At 45.6% G+C, this 16637-nt stretch overlaps 1 protein-coding gene across 1 annotated transcript in view; it reads left to right on the top strand.

Moving 5' to 3' along the window:
- The window catches only part of SMARCA1 (SWI/SNF related, matrix associated, actin dependent regulator of chromatin, subfamily a, member 1), a 213767-nt gene that overhangs the window by 34084 nt on the left and 163046 nt on the right, over positions 1-16637 (top strand). Inside the window, exons 3-6 of the mRNA XM_040442707.1 lie at positions 1391-1557; positions 1658-1758; positions 10635-10735; positions 12639-12818. Of these exons, the coding sequence (XP_040298641.1) occupies positions 1391-1557; positions 1658-1758; positions 10635-10735; positions 12639-12818 (549 nt within the window). The remainder of the gene's footprint in view (positions 1-1390; positions 1558-1657; positions 1759-10634; positions 10736-12638; positions 12819-16637) is intronic.

Below are 16637 nucleotides of genomic sequence, written 5' to 3'. Positions count from 1 at the left end.
AGAACTCCCTTGGTGGCTGTCCCCTCAGAACCTGACTTCAGGGAGGTCCTGACTTCAGGGAGGTCCTGACTTCAGGGAGGTCCTGACTTCAGGGAGGTCCTTCCTTCCGATCTCCTGGACGGTCGTCACCACCGACACCAGTCTCCTGGGTTGGGGGTGGCGTTCTCCAGGCCCAGACGGTTCAGGGGGTTTGATCGGCAACAGAAGTCTGCCTTCCGATCAATGTGCTGGAGCTCAGAGCAATTTTCCTCTCCCTTTCTCATTGGACTCCTCTCCTAGCAGGTCAGTCAGTAAGGGTCCAGTCGGACAATGCCACAGATGTAGCTTACATCAACTATCAGGGCGGGACCCGCAGCCGGGCGGTATCGCAGGAGGCGGAAAGGATCCTCCAGTGGGCGGAGACTCATGTTCCAGTACTGTCGGCCGTGTACATCCCAGGGGTCGACAATTGGAAGGCGGACTTTCTCAGTCGCAACACAGTGGATCCGGGAGAGTGGTCTTTACATCCGGAGGTATTCGAGGACGTCTGTCGCCGTTGGGGCCGCCCGGACGTGGACTTGATGGCGTCCAGGCTCAACAACAAGGTTCCCACATTCCTGGCCAATGCTCGGGATCCGGAGGCGTACGGACGGGGTGGACACTCTGGTGTCCCCGTGGCAAGACTTCCCCCTCCTCTATGTTGTTCCCGTGGCAGGGTTCCCCCAGCTGAGGTTACTGCGCACTCCACCAGGGCGGTGGGGGCCTCCTGGGCTAGGCGCGTCTCGGCATCTCAAATTTGTAAGGCGGCCACCTGGTCGTCCTTACATACTTTTACAAAGTTTTACCAACTGCACTCTTTGGCATCGGCTGATGCTGCCCTTGGGCGCAAGGTATTGCAGGCGGTGGTTCCTGTTTGACCGTTGGACGTTTCCCCCTGGAGGTGCTGATCTTTTTCCCACCCCATGGACTGCTCTGGGACATCCCATGGTCTGTGTCCCCCAATGAAATGTGCGAGAAAAGGAGATTTTTGGTGAAACTCACCTGTAAAATCTTTTTCTTGTCTTTTCTATTGGGGGACACAGCTCCCACCCATTCTTGCCTGTTGCAGGAGGGGTTGGTTTAGTTCTTCGGGACCTCATGGTTAACGGTCCGATGGCGGTATTCCTTTGTTCTGGTCTCTGTATTTATTTTTTTGTCTCATTCTCCTACTGCTTTTGCACGCACTGGGGTCCTCCCGGTGGAGCATGGGGGTATAGCCCATGGAGGAGGAGCTCTCTTTTTTATTTGCATAGTGTGTCCTCCTAGTAATGACCTAGGCTATACGCATGGTCTGTGTCCCCCAATGGAAAAGACGAGAAAAAGATTTTACAGGTGAGTTTCACAAAAAATCTCCTTTTTAATTTCTTTGTAGAAAACAGATCGTTCTAAAAGATTCGAGTTCCTCCTGAAGCAGACAGAGCTGTTTGCACATTTCATTCAGCCGGCTTCACAAAAGTCTCCCACTTCTCCACTGAAAGTGAAATTAGGACGCCCCAGGACAAAGAAGGATGAGAAACAGAGTTTGTTGTCTGTTGGAGAGTATGCACATGGCTTCTCACCTCCTTTCCTATTTCACCAATGCAATGAAACAGACTGAGCACAATTTTCTAATATTTCTGTCCATGTCTTTAAAATTTAGCAATCGACACCGACGCACAGAGCAAGAAGAAGATGAAGAACTGCTGTCTGAAAGTCGCAAAACCTCCAATGTGTGTGTGCGATTCGAAGAATCACCTTCATGTATGTTACGGTCTTGTGCAGAATTTACTTTGTAGATCACTTATTTGTCATGTACTTAATTTGAGCTACATCTTGGCTAATATTCCAGTCACATTAAAGGGGTTGTCCCATTACAACAACGTATCCCCTATCCTCAGGATAGGGGATTAATGTCTTATTGGCAGGGGTATGACTGCTGAGGCCCCAGCTGATCACGAGAACGGAGGCCGCGTTGTTCCGTTTATATGGAGCGGCAGACAGGCATGCACTTGGCTGTATGGGACGGTCAGAGATAGCCGAGTACAAGCGCTCAGTTATCTTCAGCAGCCCCATAGAGTTGAATGGAGCAGCAACGCACATTCATGTCTTCTGCTGCATTCAAATTTAGGAACACGGACCCCATTCTCATTATTGGCAGGGGGTCCAGTGGTTGGACCCCCACCAATCAAACACTTCCCCTATCCTGCATCTGTCCATTGTTTTTTTAACCTTATTAACAACGTTTTGTATTGAAAATAGCACAAAGATTGATGCCCATTTATTGTGCCAGTGAAGTAATGCAATACCCCATTGTAAGGGCAATCTGCGCTTAAAGGGGTTATCCGGGAATTAAAGGGGTTCTCTGGGCTTTTAATATTGATGACCTATCCTCAGGATAGGTTATCAATATCAGATCGGTTTGCCATAGACATAGCAGCAGCAGAAAGGGAGACGGCACGTGCACACTGCGCACACCGTCTCCTCATACATCTGTTTGGCAGGGGTGCCGGGCGTCGGACCCCCACTGTTCTGATATTGACGACCTATCCTGAGGATAGGTCATCAATATTAAAAGTCCCGAGATCAACTTGCAGGATAACAGGCCGAACTAGATGGACAGATGTCTTTTTTCGGCCTTATAAACTATGTTACTATGTTACCTTTAATATTGATGACCTATCCTCAGGATAAGTACTAGTTTTAAGTACAAGACATGGAAAGGCGGTGTTTGATATAGCATATAACATATCTGATTGGCTCTGGGCACACTGCTCCGCTTGTGGGTGATCCACCCTGACGAGCATGGAGAGAGTAAATGTACATTTACAAAAACTGTACTGATAAGTGAGTACAGGTCGTTAGAGCAGTGGTGTGGTTGGAACTTACAGCATCCTAAATCACTATGACACTGTGAGTTTGGTTTAGCTAAGTCGCAGTTGGTCCAGGAAATGTGTGAAACTGGCCTTAAAGGGAACCTGTCACCGGGATTTTGGGTATAGAGCTGAGGACATGGGTTGCTAGATGGCCCCTAGCACATCCGCAATACCCAGTCCCCATAGCTCTGTGTGCTTTTATTGTGTAAAAAAACCCGATTTGAAGCATATGCAAATTAACCTGAGATGAGTCAGAGCTTGAAAATACGACTCTTCTCTGGTCACACAAGTAAGATATGACTCTTTTATGTTAATTTGCATATGTATCAAATCGGTTTTTTTTACAATAAAAGCACACAGAGCTATGGGGACTGGGTATTGCAGATGTGCTAGGGGCCATCTAGCAACCCATGTCCTCAGCTCTATACACAAAATCCCGGTGACAGGTTCCCTTTAAAGCATTTTTTCAGCTGATAGATATTGATGACCTTTCTTGAGGATAGGGTATAAATATCAGATCAGAGGGGGTCCGACACCCGGCACCCCCGAGATCAGCCACCAGTGCTGGAAACGAAACAGTGGACGGAGTTAGAAGCAGAAGTAGCCATGATGGCTCATTGCATCTCTGCTCCCATTCACTGCACAGTGAACATTACACCCCTTACTCCTGCCTGAGGATAGGTCATCCATATCTGCATGCTGGAAAACTGATTTAATGTGCCATTTGTATGAATTTTTTGTAGATTTGGTGGTTTAGAGGATGGACATTTTGTTTAAAGGGGTTGGTCACTTCTGGCTACTTGTGCCCAATGTGTATGTAAGATGAATATATGAGACTTACTAATATAACCTTTGTTGATATTCTGTGCCATTTTCTATATTTCATGTCCCCTTGTTAGTCAGATCTTCTGTGCTGTGCACACAGAGGTGCTGTCCATAAGATGGCCGCTGATAAGCTCATGGAATATACCATTTGTCTCCTGGTTCGGCCGTAGAGTGTTAATTAAGTCCATACTTATGCCCACTATACTATATTACCTCCAAGCTGTACCAATACCAATTCCTAAAGAATATTTTACAAAACTGCAAAAAAAATTCTCGAGATTCCTTTGGGGGGGGTAGAAAAGCTAGACTGTCGTATAAACAAATAATCCAGCGCCCTGCAGCGGGAGGCCTTGGGGTACCGGATCTATACACATATCACAAACCGATAGTGTGCTCTAGGTGCCTGGACTGGCTGAGACCACTCGAAAATCGATTAGACATAGTACAGGGTGGGCCATTTATATGGATACACCTTAATAAAATGGGAATGGTTGGTGATATTAACTTCCTGTTTGTGGCACATTAGTATATGTGAGGGGGGGGGACTTTTCAAGATGGGTAGTGACCATGGTGGCCATTTTGAAGTCGGCCATTTTGAATCCAACTTTTGTTTTTTCAATAGGAAGAGGGTCATGTGACATCAAACTTATTGGGAATTTCACACGAAAAACAATGGTGTGCTTGGTTTTAACGTAACTTTATTCTTTCATGAGTTATTTACAAGTTTCTCTTTGTTTACAGCCATTGACATGTCGCCGAGGTTAACACGTGAGGAGCGGATAGAAATTGTGTTGATGTCTAGTGAACGCAGTAACCGGGTCATTGCAGCAGATTTCAATGCAAGACCCTACGACAGGGCTGGCCAACCTGTGGCTCTCCAGCTGTTGTAAAACTACAACTCCCACCATGCCCTGCTGTAGGCTGATAGCTGTAGGCAGTCTGGGCATGCTGGGAGTTGTAGTTTTGCAACAGCTGGAGAGCCGCAGGTTGGCCAGCCCTGCCCTACGAGACCACCCATCTCCCATGCAAACTGCTTGCTAAGTTTCGTGAAACTGGTTCAGTGTTGGATTTGCCAAAATGTGGACGCATGAAATCTGTCTCTAATGAAGAAACATCAGTGGCTGTCCTAGCTTCATTCAGCAAGAGCCCACAGCGTAGCACTCGCTGCATGTCACTGGAGAGTGGCATTAGTCGAACATCCCTTCGGCGGATATTAGCTACTCACAAATGGCACGCTTACAAACTCCAGCTACTGCAGCATCTCAACAAGGATGACCCAAATCGGCGCACTGAATTTGCAGAATGGGCAAAACAAAAATTGGAACAGGACCCTCAGTTTACGCAGAAGATTTTGTTCAGTGATGAGGCAAACTTTTATATGAATGGTGAAGTTAACAAACAAAACCACCGCTATTGGTCTGACACTAATCCACATTGGATAGATCCCTCCAAGACTGTTGGAACAAAAAAATTGATGGTATGGTGTGGTATATGTGGTACAAAGATAGTGGGGCTATTCTTCATCAATGGAAACCTCAAGGCCACTGGATATGCGAAATTGCTACATGATGATGTGTTTTCCTCTTTATGCACTGAAGTTGGCACGTTCCCTGAGTTTTTCCAGCAAGATGGTGCACCACCACATTATGGGTGTCAGGTCCGAGCATTCCTAGATGAACAGTTTCCTGGAAAGTGGATTGGTCGTCGTGGGCCAGTTGAATGGCCCCCAAGGTCTCCCGATCTGACCCCCTTAGACTTTTATCTTTGGGGTCATCTGAAGGCAATTGTCTATGCTGTGAAGATACGAGATGTGCAGCACCTGAAACTACGGATACTGGAAGCCTGTGCTAGCATTTCTCCTGCGGTGTTGCTATCAGTGTGTGAAGAGTGGGAGAAGAGGGTTGCATTGACAATCCAACACAATGGGCAGCACATTGAACACATTTTATAAGTGGTCAGAAACGTGTAAATAACTCATGAAAGAATAAAGTTACGTTCAAACCAAGCACACCATTGTTTTTCTTGTGAAATTCCCAATAAGTTTGATGTGTCACATGACCCTCTTCCTATTGAAAAAACTAAAGTTGGATTCAAAATGGCCGACTTCAATATGGCCGCCATGGTCACCACCCATCTTGAAAAGTTTCCCCCTCACATATACTAATGTGCCACAAACAGGAAGTTAATATCACCAACCATTCCCATTTTATTAAGGTGTATCCATATAAATGGCCCACCCTGTAGTTGAGAATAGCATATCTTCCCTCCCGATCATCTCCCTGCTCTTTTTAGACCGCCGCCATATGAATAACATAATACGTTCTCGCAGCCCCATCACCGGTTATACACTACGGGTGTGGAGGGATTCAAATTGGTTGTCACAAATATCTCCGAACTTTCAAGTATTATTACAAGTAAGAGATGTATTTCTCAACTCCTCATTACTACTCATTTTCAGGAAACTCTACCAGAGAGAGCAAAAAATATGTCATCCCCAGCCCTTGACATATGCCCAGACAATGATGTCCCGTCAATTGAAACCCTGCAGGACCATCCTTTAATGGCTGGCTTGTCTACTTTGCATTTGGCGCATTTTAGTCAATGTATGAAAAAACACCTATTGAGGTTATCCGACCCTACAGAGCATTCCCTGTTCGAAAAATTGGCTTTACAAGTCAAAGAGCCAAAAGGCAAAATATCAAAATTATACAATCTTCTACTATCCCTAATTGGTTCTGACACTCAACCTTATATTACCCGTTGGGAAAAAAATCTTGACATCACATTTACCCCCAATGAAATCAAAAGTGCACTATTAAACCCATCCAGGGTATCCAGGTGCGCCAGACTACAGGAAAACAGCTATAAGATACTATCACAATGGTACTACACACCACATCGCCTCAGCCGCATGTTTCCAGATGTCACCCCGGAGTGTTGGAGATGTAGAGGTGAAGTGGGCACTCATGGTCACATTTGGTGGACCTGTGATAAAATTAAACCCTATTGGCAACTTGTCTGCAAAACTATTTCAGGCCTCAAAATTAAAAATTAATATCACTGCATCCCCGAAGTTGTGCCTTTTTGGGCTATACAATGATCTTAAATGCCCAAGTCCTACACGTACCTTATGCACTATTCTGTTAGCGGCAGCTAGGTTGTTGATTGCAGTAAGTTGGAAGTCTATGGACCCTCCCACAAAGCCACATTGGATTCAGAAGTGTGATCAGTTATATCGCCTAGAACAGATAGCACACTGGGACTCCCGCACAGCTCATAAATTTGAGAATATTTGGGGACCCTGGAAAAAATTGCAGGACATATAAAGCGATAATAGATCTCTGGCATCCGGTATGCTATATGCTTTTTTGTGTATAGATAGAACCCCTCATTGACATACACTTATAACACTCTATGAATCACTCATCCCAACTAAGTTACAGTTTCGCAATGCCACTTTATGCAATGCTTCACATGTTGTTGCACACTACCTACAACCAAAACGTGCCTTCTGACCGCCTGTACCTTCGAAGGTCCTCCTTCCCTTTCGCTTTCCCTCCCCCCCTATACTTAAAGGGACACTGACAGGCCCTATAAACATATTTAGTTATTCCTATGCAGTCATAGATCTAGTAAAGTGTATTCCAATGATATAAGAGTACCCCCTGTCCGCATTGTAAACCATGTAAAAACAACTTTATATTGATCTGTCAATCACATTTCTTTATGCCCAAGGGGCGTTTTTTTACATTTCTTTATGCCCAAGGGGCGTTTTTTCTCCTACCTTCGTGCCCAGCCGTGCCTCAACTGTCGCTTCCTAGCGCCGCCCAGCTCATTATTATTCACTGCGCTGGGCGGCTCTTACATTCCCCGATCCTGTCGGTTGCCGCGCATGCCCGATAGATACTTATGGGCATCGCCTCAATCGGACCATCTGCGCATGCGCCGACACCCTCCCAAGCCTGTAATTGAATCCAGCCCCCGAGAGAAGAGCGCTGGATTCAATTACAGGCTTGGGAGGGTGCCGGCGCATGCACAGATGGTCCGATTGAGGCCGATGCCCATAAGTATCTATCGGGCATGCGCGGCAAATGACAGGATCGGGGAATGTAAGAGCCGCCCAGCGCAGTAAATAATAATGAGCTGGGCGGCGCTAGGAAGCGACAGTTGAGGCGGGGCTGGGCACGAAGGTAGGAGAAAAAACGCCCCTTGGGCATAAAGAAATGTGATTGACAGATGAATATAAAGTGGTTTTTACATGGTTTGCAATGCGGACAGGGGGTACTCTTATATCATTGGAATACACTTTAATAGATCTATGACTGCATAGGAATAACTAAATATGTTTATAGGGCCTGTCAGTGTCCCTTTAAACTTTCATTCACCTTGTTCATGACCGGTTCGAATTACCATATAGCAATTTTGTAAAAATATATAGTAATGTACAGACTCTTGATACTGCTTTCTGTAATAGATTCTGTCACCTCAATGTACGACTACACAGAAGTAATGTAATGTTATATACCTACTTGTTATAATGCATAATGTTTTCATCATTTGTGACAAAGCATAGTGTCCATCAAAGAAACTCAATAAAAATAATTTTACAACATAAGATGGCCGCTGATGGAAGGTCATGTGACTAAACACGTCAGTCAGACTCCCATATTAAAACAGTCCTCCATCAGCCTCAGATCAGACCCCCGTCGGCCTCAGATCAGACCCCCGTCGGCCTCAGATCAGACCCCCTTTCGGCCTCAGATCAAACCCTCATCAGCTGCAAATCAGACCCCATCAGCCTCAGATCAGATCCCCATCAGACCTCAGATCAAACCCCTTTCAGACCTCAGATCAGACCCCATCAGCCTCAGCATAAACTTACCTTACTTGCTCCGGAGGCTGCTGCCACTCACTCATTCACTGGTCCCTGGTGTTCTTCTGGCCCACGCTCCACTGTGATCTGATGTCGCACAGCGTCAGATCATATTGCTTGCCTACGTGCACTACATCCTGATGCTGTACACATTCAGGACACAGTTCAGAGCGGGGCCCGCTCAGGGAGGGTGCGGACAGCCAGCGCAGCGCTTCCCTCACATCCCCGTGCCTCCCACATGCTGATGACTGTCAGTACCTTTCGGATTATAAGACGCACTGCCACTTCTCCCTCACTTTTAAAAAAGTGCGTCTTATAGTCCGAAGAATGCAGTATATTTTTTAAGACTAATCTTTCTGGTATTTAAGCTGGATATTTTGTTTTATCGACTTTAATTGTGGTGTTAAATTTCACAAAAAAGTTTTTTGTGCACTTTTGGAATTTCTGCACCCAATCCTTTTGTTATCCCGGGAGATGAACCACCAGAGGTGTCTGGCAGCATTGAAAACACATTCATGCTCAGCTCAGGGCATTTGGAAGAGGTACTGTAACTGTCTGTTGAGTATGTATAGGGGAGTTGAGAGGTGGTTTGGTGGACAGCTATTGAAGGTGCATCTGCACCCTCCAAGACAGCAGGAGAAAGCTTTTCTCTACAAAAGATAATGTGAAATAAATCTGCTGTTGCAGATCTGCTGTGCAAAACCAAACCCACACAAAGATTAAGCAGCACTCAGGCAGGCGCTAAGATTTATTCCAGCAGATACTAATTTTATTATTTTACATTTCATTTCTCTTACCCCATATCTTGAACCTATAGGTTTGATCACGCTGTCTTCAATCTGAGAAGACCTTTGTAAATTTCCTTCCTGTTTCAGAACTTAATATTCATCAGATATTTGGAATGTGCTTAGTGTCTTCTTGTTCTTTCTCGTTTGGGATTTCCTGCAATGCATGACTTCTGAGAAAACAGTTTAATTTTAGTTACTTAGGGGATCATTTATTAAGACTGGCGTTTTAGAAACCGGTCTTGATAAAGCCCCTGCACTATCGGTGGATCGGAACAGGCCTCTTCATAACTTCGGCGCATCCAGTGCCAGTCTAAATGTAAGACAGCTTCCCTTACATCTAGACCATTTTCTACACCTAAAACAGGTGTAGAAATGATAAATAAGACATGCCGCCTTGTCCGCCCACTTTTTTAGACCTAGTGTAAGCGGGGAGAAGTCGCAGATTGTGGCGCAGCTAACTGTTGTGCCACCATCTGCGCCCGAAAAATATTCCCAATATAGGCGTATTTCAGTATAATAAATGACCCCTTTTGTTTCTTCAAGACATTTGCTGGGGGTATTGACCATACTGAGTATGTATATTTAATGCAAGGCACCCTTTGTTCACTGCTATGGAACTTCTGAAAGTAGCTGAGCGCACTCATGACTATTTTCGGAACTCCCATACCGATGAATGGAGAGCACGCCACACATGCATGGTGTGCTCTCCTTCACTTCGGGGACCCCATTCTCTAAATAGGAGCAGGTCCCAGAGGTGGGACCCACACCTTTCTGACATTGATGGCATATCATAACCATATGCCATCAGTGTCCTAGATGGGCCATCCCCTGTAATGTTCTAAGCAGTCCATGAGTATGATAGCCTACCGGCGCCCATCAGCTGACTGCATGAACCACGGTGCTCCAACAAGTGCCCATGAGCTGCACTACTAGGCACAGCCACTACTTAAAGTACCAAGCTGTGCCTGGTTACCTGTGAAGGTGGCCGGACACTAGCTGGAGAGTAATTCAGTCATTTGATCAAACCCCTACTGATCTGATGTAGATGACTTGTCCTAAGGGTAGACCATCAATATTGTAGTCCCGGATAAACAAAGTAGTTTTCCATCTGGTGAAAAACAATATTGCACTGGTTAATTGGGGAAACCAAATGGAATAAGAAGGTTCACAATCCTCCCCTTTTAGATTTTCTATGGTCTGACACTTGTCATCGGTGTTTATTGTGTCATTATCTGTTTTTTTCTCATGTCATCTCATTTTGAAATATTTGTCGCGCAGATGTGAAACGAGGAACACTGAGAGATTATCAAGTCAGAGGCCTCAACTGGATGATCTCTCTGTATGAAAATGGCATTAATGGCATCTTGGCCGATGAAATGGTAAATCCTATTCATGGCATGGTTCCCCTGTATGTAAATACACAACTAGAGACATTTATAGATATTTAAAATCTCTTTATCTGTATTTCCATAGAGCAACCTTTTGGGTTAGGTGTCCTGGAATGATTTGGATGTCCCCCATAGAATTAGTTCTATGAATACTTGCATATACACTGCTCAAAAAAATAAAGGGAACACTTAAACAACACAATGTAACTCCAAGTCAATCACACTTCTGTGAAATCAAACTGTCCACTTAGGAAGCAACACTGAGTGACAATCAATTTCACATGCTGTTGTGCAAATGGGATAGACAACAGGTGGAAATTATAGGCAATTAGCAAGACACCCCCAATAAAAGGAGTGGTTCGGCAGGTGGTAACCACAGACCACTTCTCAGTTCCTATGCTTCCTGGAGTGTGGAGTGTGACTCCAAATCCAGACCTCCATGGGTTGGATGCTGGCGGTGCTTTCACTCTAGTGGTAGCATGAGACGGAGTCTACAACCCACACAAGTGGCTCAGGTAGTGCAGCTTATCCAGGATGGCACATCAATGCGAGCTGTGGCAAGAAGGTTTGCTGTGTCTGTCAGCGTAGTGTCCAGAGCATGGAGGCGCTACCAGGAGACAGGCCAGTACATCAGGAGACGTGGAGGAGGCCGTAGGAGGGCAACAACCCAGCAGCAGGACCGCTACCTCCGCCTTTGTGCAAGGAGGAACAGGAGGAGCACTGCCAGAGCCCTGCAAAATGACCTCCAGCAGGCCACAAATGTGCATGTGTCTGCTCAAACGGTCAGAAACAGACTCCATGAGGGTGATATGAGGGCCCGACGTCCACAGGTGGGGGTTGTGCTTACAGCCCAACACCGTGCAGGACGTTTGGCATTTGCCAGAGAACACCAAAATTGGCAAATTCGCCACTGGCGCCCTGTGCTCTTCACAGATGAAAGCAGGTTCACACTGAGCACATGTGACAGACGTGACAGAGTCTTGAGACGCCGTGGAGAACATTCTGCTGCCTGCAGCATCCTCCACCCTGACCGGTTTGGCATTGGGTCAGTAATGGTGTGGTGTGGCATTTCTTTGGAGGGCCGCACAGCCCTCCATGTGCTCGCCAGAGGTAGCCTGACTGCCATTAGGTACCGAGATGAGATCCTTAGACCCCTTGTGAGACCATATGCTGGTGCGGTTGGCCCTGGGTTCCTCCTAATGCAAGACAATGCTAGACCTCATGTGGCTGGAGTGTGTCAGCAGTTCCTGCAAGACGAAGGCATTGATGCTATGGACTGGCCCGTTCCCCAGACCTGAATCCAATTGAGCACATCTGGGACATCATGTCTCGCTCTATCCACCAACGTCACATTGCACCACAGACTGTCCAGGAGTTGGCAGATGCTTAAGTCCAGGTCTGGGAGGAGATCCCTCAGGAGACCGTCCACCACCTCATCAGGAGCATGCACAGGCGTTGTAGGGAGGTCATACAGGCACGTGGAGGCCACACACACCACTGAGCCTCATTTTGACTTGTTTTAGGGACTTTACATCAAAGTTGGATCAGCCTGTAGTGTGTTTTTCCACTTTAATTTTGAGTGTGACTCCAAATCCAGACCTCCATGGGTTGAAAAATTTGATTTCCCTTTTTTTATTTTTGTGTGATTTTGTTGTCAGCACATTCAACTATGTAAAGAACTAAGTATTTCAGAAGAATATTTAATTAATTCAGATCTAGGATGTGTTATTTTTGTGTTCCCTTTATTTTTTTGAGCAGTGTATTTTGGGGGCCATTTTATGAGGTTGTGGCCCTGCTCCACTCCACAACTCTCACATTATTTCTTCCCTGTAAGAGTTATATAGTCACAGTGGAGGATCTGTGTTATTATGGCTGTTTCTCTCTTTGTCTTCAGGGATTGGGTAAGACATTGCAGACAATTGCTTTGTTGGGCTACCTTAAGCACTACAGGAACATTCCTGGTCCTCATATGGTGTTGGTACCAAAATCGACCCTACACAACTGGATGAATGAGTTTAAACGCTGGGTCCCAACACTTTGTGCTGTTTGTCTTATTGGTGACAAAGATGCACGGGTAAGTACAGTACTGTAAGTACAGTATAACTGAGTAGATCCTTCTGTAAATATAATAAGTGGAATTGGGCAATTAACAAACTTTTTTGTTTAGTCAATACAATATAATTGGGTTGAAAAGAGTATATATCATAAATGGATTACAAAGAGTTACTTGAAGTGTATTGACACTGCGCCGATGAGCAGACGAGTGTCAGAAAAGAAGCGTTCCTTCCGGATAATTTACTGCTCATTAGTGGAGGTAAGAGCTGCATTTACATGTAGTGATCACCTCCAACAGGTACTGCTATTGCTTATCCTCGTACAAGTACATTGTTTCTGGGCAGCAGATCGCGGTTTAGAAATGATAATTTAAATTGCTAGCTGACAGCCTAGCTGGCCCTCGGAATAGTCCCCTGGGTGTGCGGACCTCGCCTGTGCCGACATGAAGAGTGCGGGAAAGAAAGAGAAGGAGCAGAGAGACGCCGGGACTCATGCACCGCCGAGGCAAGATGGCGCAGCGTCGGAGGTGAGAGCCGCGGAGGTTGCGGCCCGTCTGGGCAAATTCGCCCGCTCATCCTCAGTGCCCCCTCCGAATGTATCAGGCGCCCCTACCAACTGTGTAGGATAAACATCCATAAACCCCTCTGAGAGCGCTGACTGTGCGCCTCAGGTCCCCAAGATGGTGGCTCAGCAATCAGGGAGGGAAAAGGCCATAGATCAACAGGCTCTTCCCTGTGCTACAGAGGATAATCCTTTGAAGCTTCACCACTTTCCTACTGATGGAGAAGAACCCACAATTAAAGATATTTTTGCAGCTGTACAGCACTGCAGCAGTTCACTGGTTTTTCTCACTACACACATGGGCAGCTTGCAAGAAAATGTCTCCCTCATCAGGCAAGATCTTAGGCAGGTCACTGAGAGGATCAAAGAGGTCGAAAATAGAGTGAGCACCATTGAGGATCAATTGCCCCCTGTGAAAAGGGATCTCGGCAGAATTATACATAATGTGACACTACTGATGTCTAAAACTGATGACCTGGAAAATAGGTCAAGAAGAAACAACCTCAGATTGATTGGGGTCCCCGAAAAAGCAGAAGGGACTGACCCAGTGGCATTTTTTGAAGAATGGCTAACCCTTAAATTTGGAAAGGACTCTCTTACGTTTGTTTACCATTGAAAGAGCACACAGGGTGCCTTTCCGTGCTCCACCACCGGGGGCCCCCCTCGTCCAGTCTTAATGAAAGTGCTACACTTTAGGGATAGAGACATCATTCTCAAAAATGCCAGAAATCATCCTGAGCTTTTAATCAACGGAAATAAAGTTTCTATCTTTCCAGAATTTTCTGCCGAGGTTCGGCGCAAAAGAGTAAAGTTCCAGGATGTGAAACGCCGTCTTCGGGACCTACAAATTCTGTATTCTATATTATACCCGGCCAAGCTCCGCGTGGTGGCGCATGGAGAAACCTGCATATTTGACACACCGATGGATGCGGCGCAATGGTTGGAGGCCAACGAACGCTTTCTTAAAGGGAACCTGTCACCGGGATTTTGTGTATAGAGCTGAGGACATGGGTTGCTAGATGGCCGCTAGCACATCCGCAATATCCAGTCCCCATAGCTCTGTGTGCTTTTATTGTGTAAAAAAAACGATTTGATACATATGAAAATTAACCTGAGATGAGTCCTGTCCCTGAGATTAATCTAGTATGAAGGAGCCTCAGAATCTCCTCCTTGCTCCCCGACGTCAGAAAGCTAGAGCACCGTAATCTCGCGATGCGCGAGCTAGCGCATGCGCAGTGTCATAGTGTTCCTTTCCTGTGCTGGCATCAGCCTCAGGGAACGAACTGCGCATGCACTAGCTCGCACATCGTGAGATTACAGTGCTCTAGATTTCTGATGTCGGGGACCAAAGGAGGAGATTCTGAGGATGCGGGGCGGTGCTGGGCTCCTTCACGCTGGACTCATCTCAGGGACAGGACTCATCTCAGGTTAATTTGCATATGTATAAAATCGTTTTTTTTACACAATAAAAGCACACAGAGCTATGGGGACTGGGTATTGTGGATGTGCTAGCGGCCATCTAGCAACCCATGTCCTCAGCTCTATACACAAAATCCCGGTGACAGGTTACCTTTAAATCCTCAGCGAACATTGGATGAACGCACCTTCTACAAGTACCAGGAACTGTAATGGATCCTATAAGGGTCAAGGATCGTGTCCGATGAGTATAATATACTACCTCTGTGTCCTCTCCTTTGCTCTTGTTCTTTTACAATTTTCTATTCTGATAGGAGTTTGAACATTATAGAAATGTACTAATGATTGCTATTTAGTAGGAAGATATATGCCTTAGAATATTAACCCCTTAAGGACACGGCCATATTTCACCCTAAGGACCAGGCCATTTTTTGCAAATCTGACCAGTGTCACTTTATGTGTGAATAACTTTAAAACGCTTTTACTTATCCAGGCCATTCTGAGATTGTTTTTTCGTTACATATTGTACTTCATGACACTGGTAAAATGGAGTAAAAAAATTAAATTTTTATTTATAAAAAAATACAAAATTTACCAAAAATTTAGAAAAATTTGCAAATTTCCAAGTTTGAATTTCTCTACTTCTATAATACATAGTGATACCTCCAAGAATAGTTATTACTTTACATTCCCCATATGTCTACTTCATGTTTGGATCATTTTGGGAATGCAATTTTATTTTTTGGGGATGTTACAAGGCTTAGAAGTATAGAAGCAAATCTTGATATTTTTCAGAAATTTTCTAAAACCCACTTTTTAAGGACCAGTTCAGGTCTGAAGTCACTTTGTGATGCTTACATAATAGAAACCACCCAAAAATTACCCCATTCTAGGAACTACATCCCTTTGCTGGACTGGTTTATTTACACCATGTCCCATTTTAAGCCCCCCTGATGCACCCCTAGACAGGGCCGGTGCAAGGACAACACAAGCGAAGCTACATTTTGACGCCCCCTCCCCCCATCCCTACCAGCTCACCTGGCCCTGGTCCCGTCTGCAGCAGCTGGCTTCTCCTCTGTGTGTCCTGGTATCTTCTCTCTGCTTCAGACAATCGCTGGTTTGAGGACCATATTTCTCGCCCTCTAAGACGCACCTAGGTTTTAGAGGAGGATAATAAGAAAAAAATATTTTCCATTACACCTCAGGTCAGACCAGCAATCAGACCCCCAATGTTAATCAGACCCCAGATCAGACCCCCAATGCCTCAGATCAGACCCCCATGTCAGACATCAGCCCCCATCCATGAGCCCCCCATGTCAGCCATCATGCCCCCATGTCAGCCTTTAGCCCCCCATGTCAGCCATCAGCCCCCCATGTCACATTTCTCCCCCTTCATGTCACATCAGCCCTCCATGTCACATTTCTCCCCCTCCTTTTTATATAGTCCCCTCTGTCACATCACCCCCATGTCACATTTCTCCCCCCATATCACATTTCACCCCCTCAATGTCACATTTCTTCCCCTCCACAACTCACAAGTAAGTGATTTAAAAAAAAAAAGAAGGTTCATTTTTCCGCCCTCCCCCAGGGTACGCCCTAAGGCAGCCGCTTAGTCTGCCTTATGGTAGCACCGGCCCTGCCCCTAAAGTAGAAACTCCATAAAAGTGACCCCATCTGAGAAACTACACCCCTCAAGGTATTCAAAACTGATTTTACAAACGTCGTTAACCCTTTAGGTGTTCCACAAGAGTTATTGGCAAATGGAGATAAAATTTCAGAATTTCGATTTTTCTTTGGCAAGTTTTCCATTTTAATCCATTTTTTCCAGTAACAAAGCAAGCGTTAACAGCCAAACAAAACT

This window comes from Bufo bufo, chromosome 8, assembly GCF_905171765.1.
Source record: "Bufo bufo chromosome 8, aBufBuf1.1, whole genome shotgun sequence".
NCBI lineage: Eukaryota > Metazoa > Chordata > Amphibia > Anura > Bufonidae > Bufo > Bufo bufo.
The sequence above is the reverse complement of the archived record's forward strand: the minus strand, read 5'-3'. Positions and strand labels throughout refer to the sequence as shown.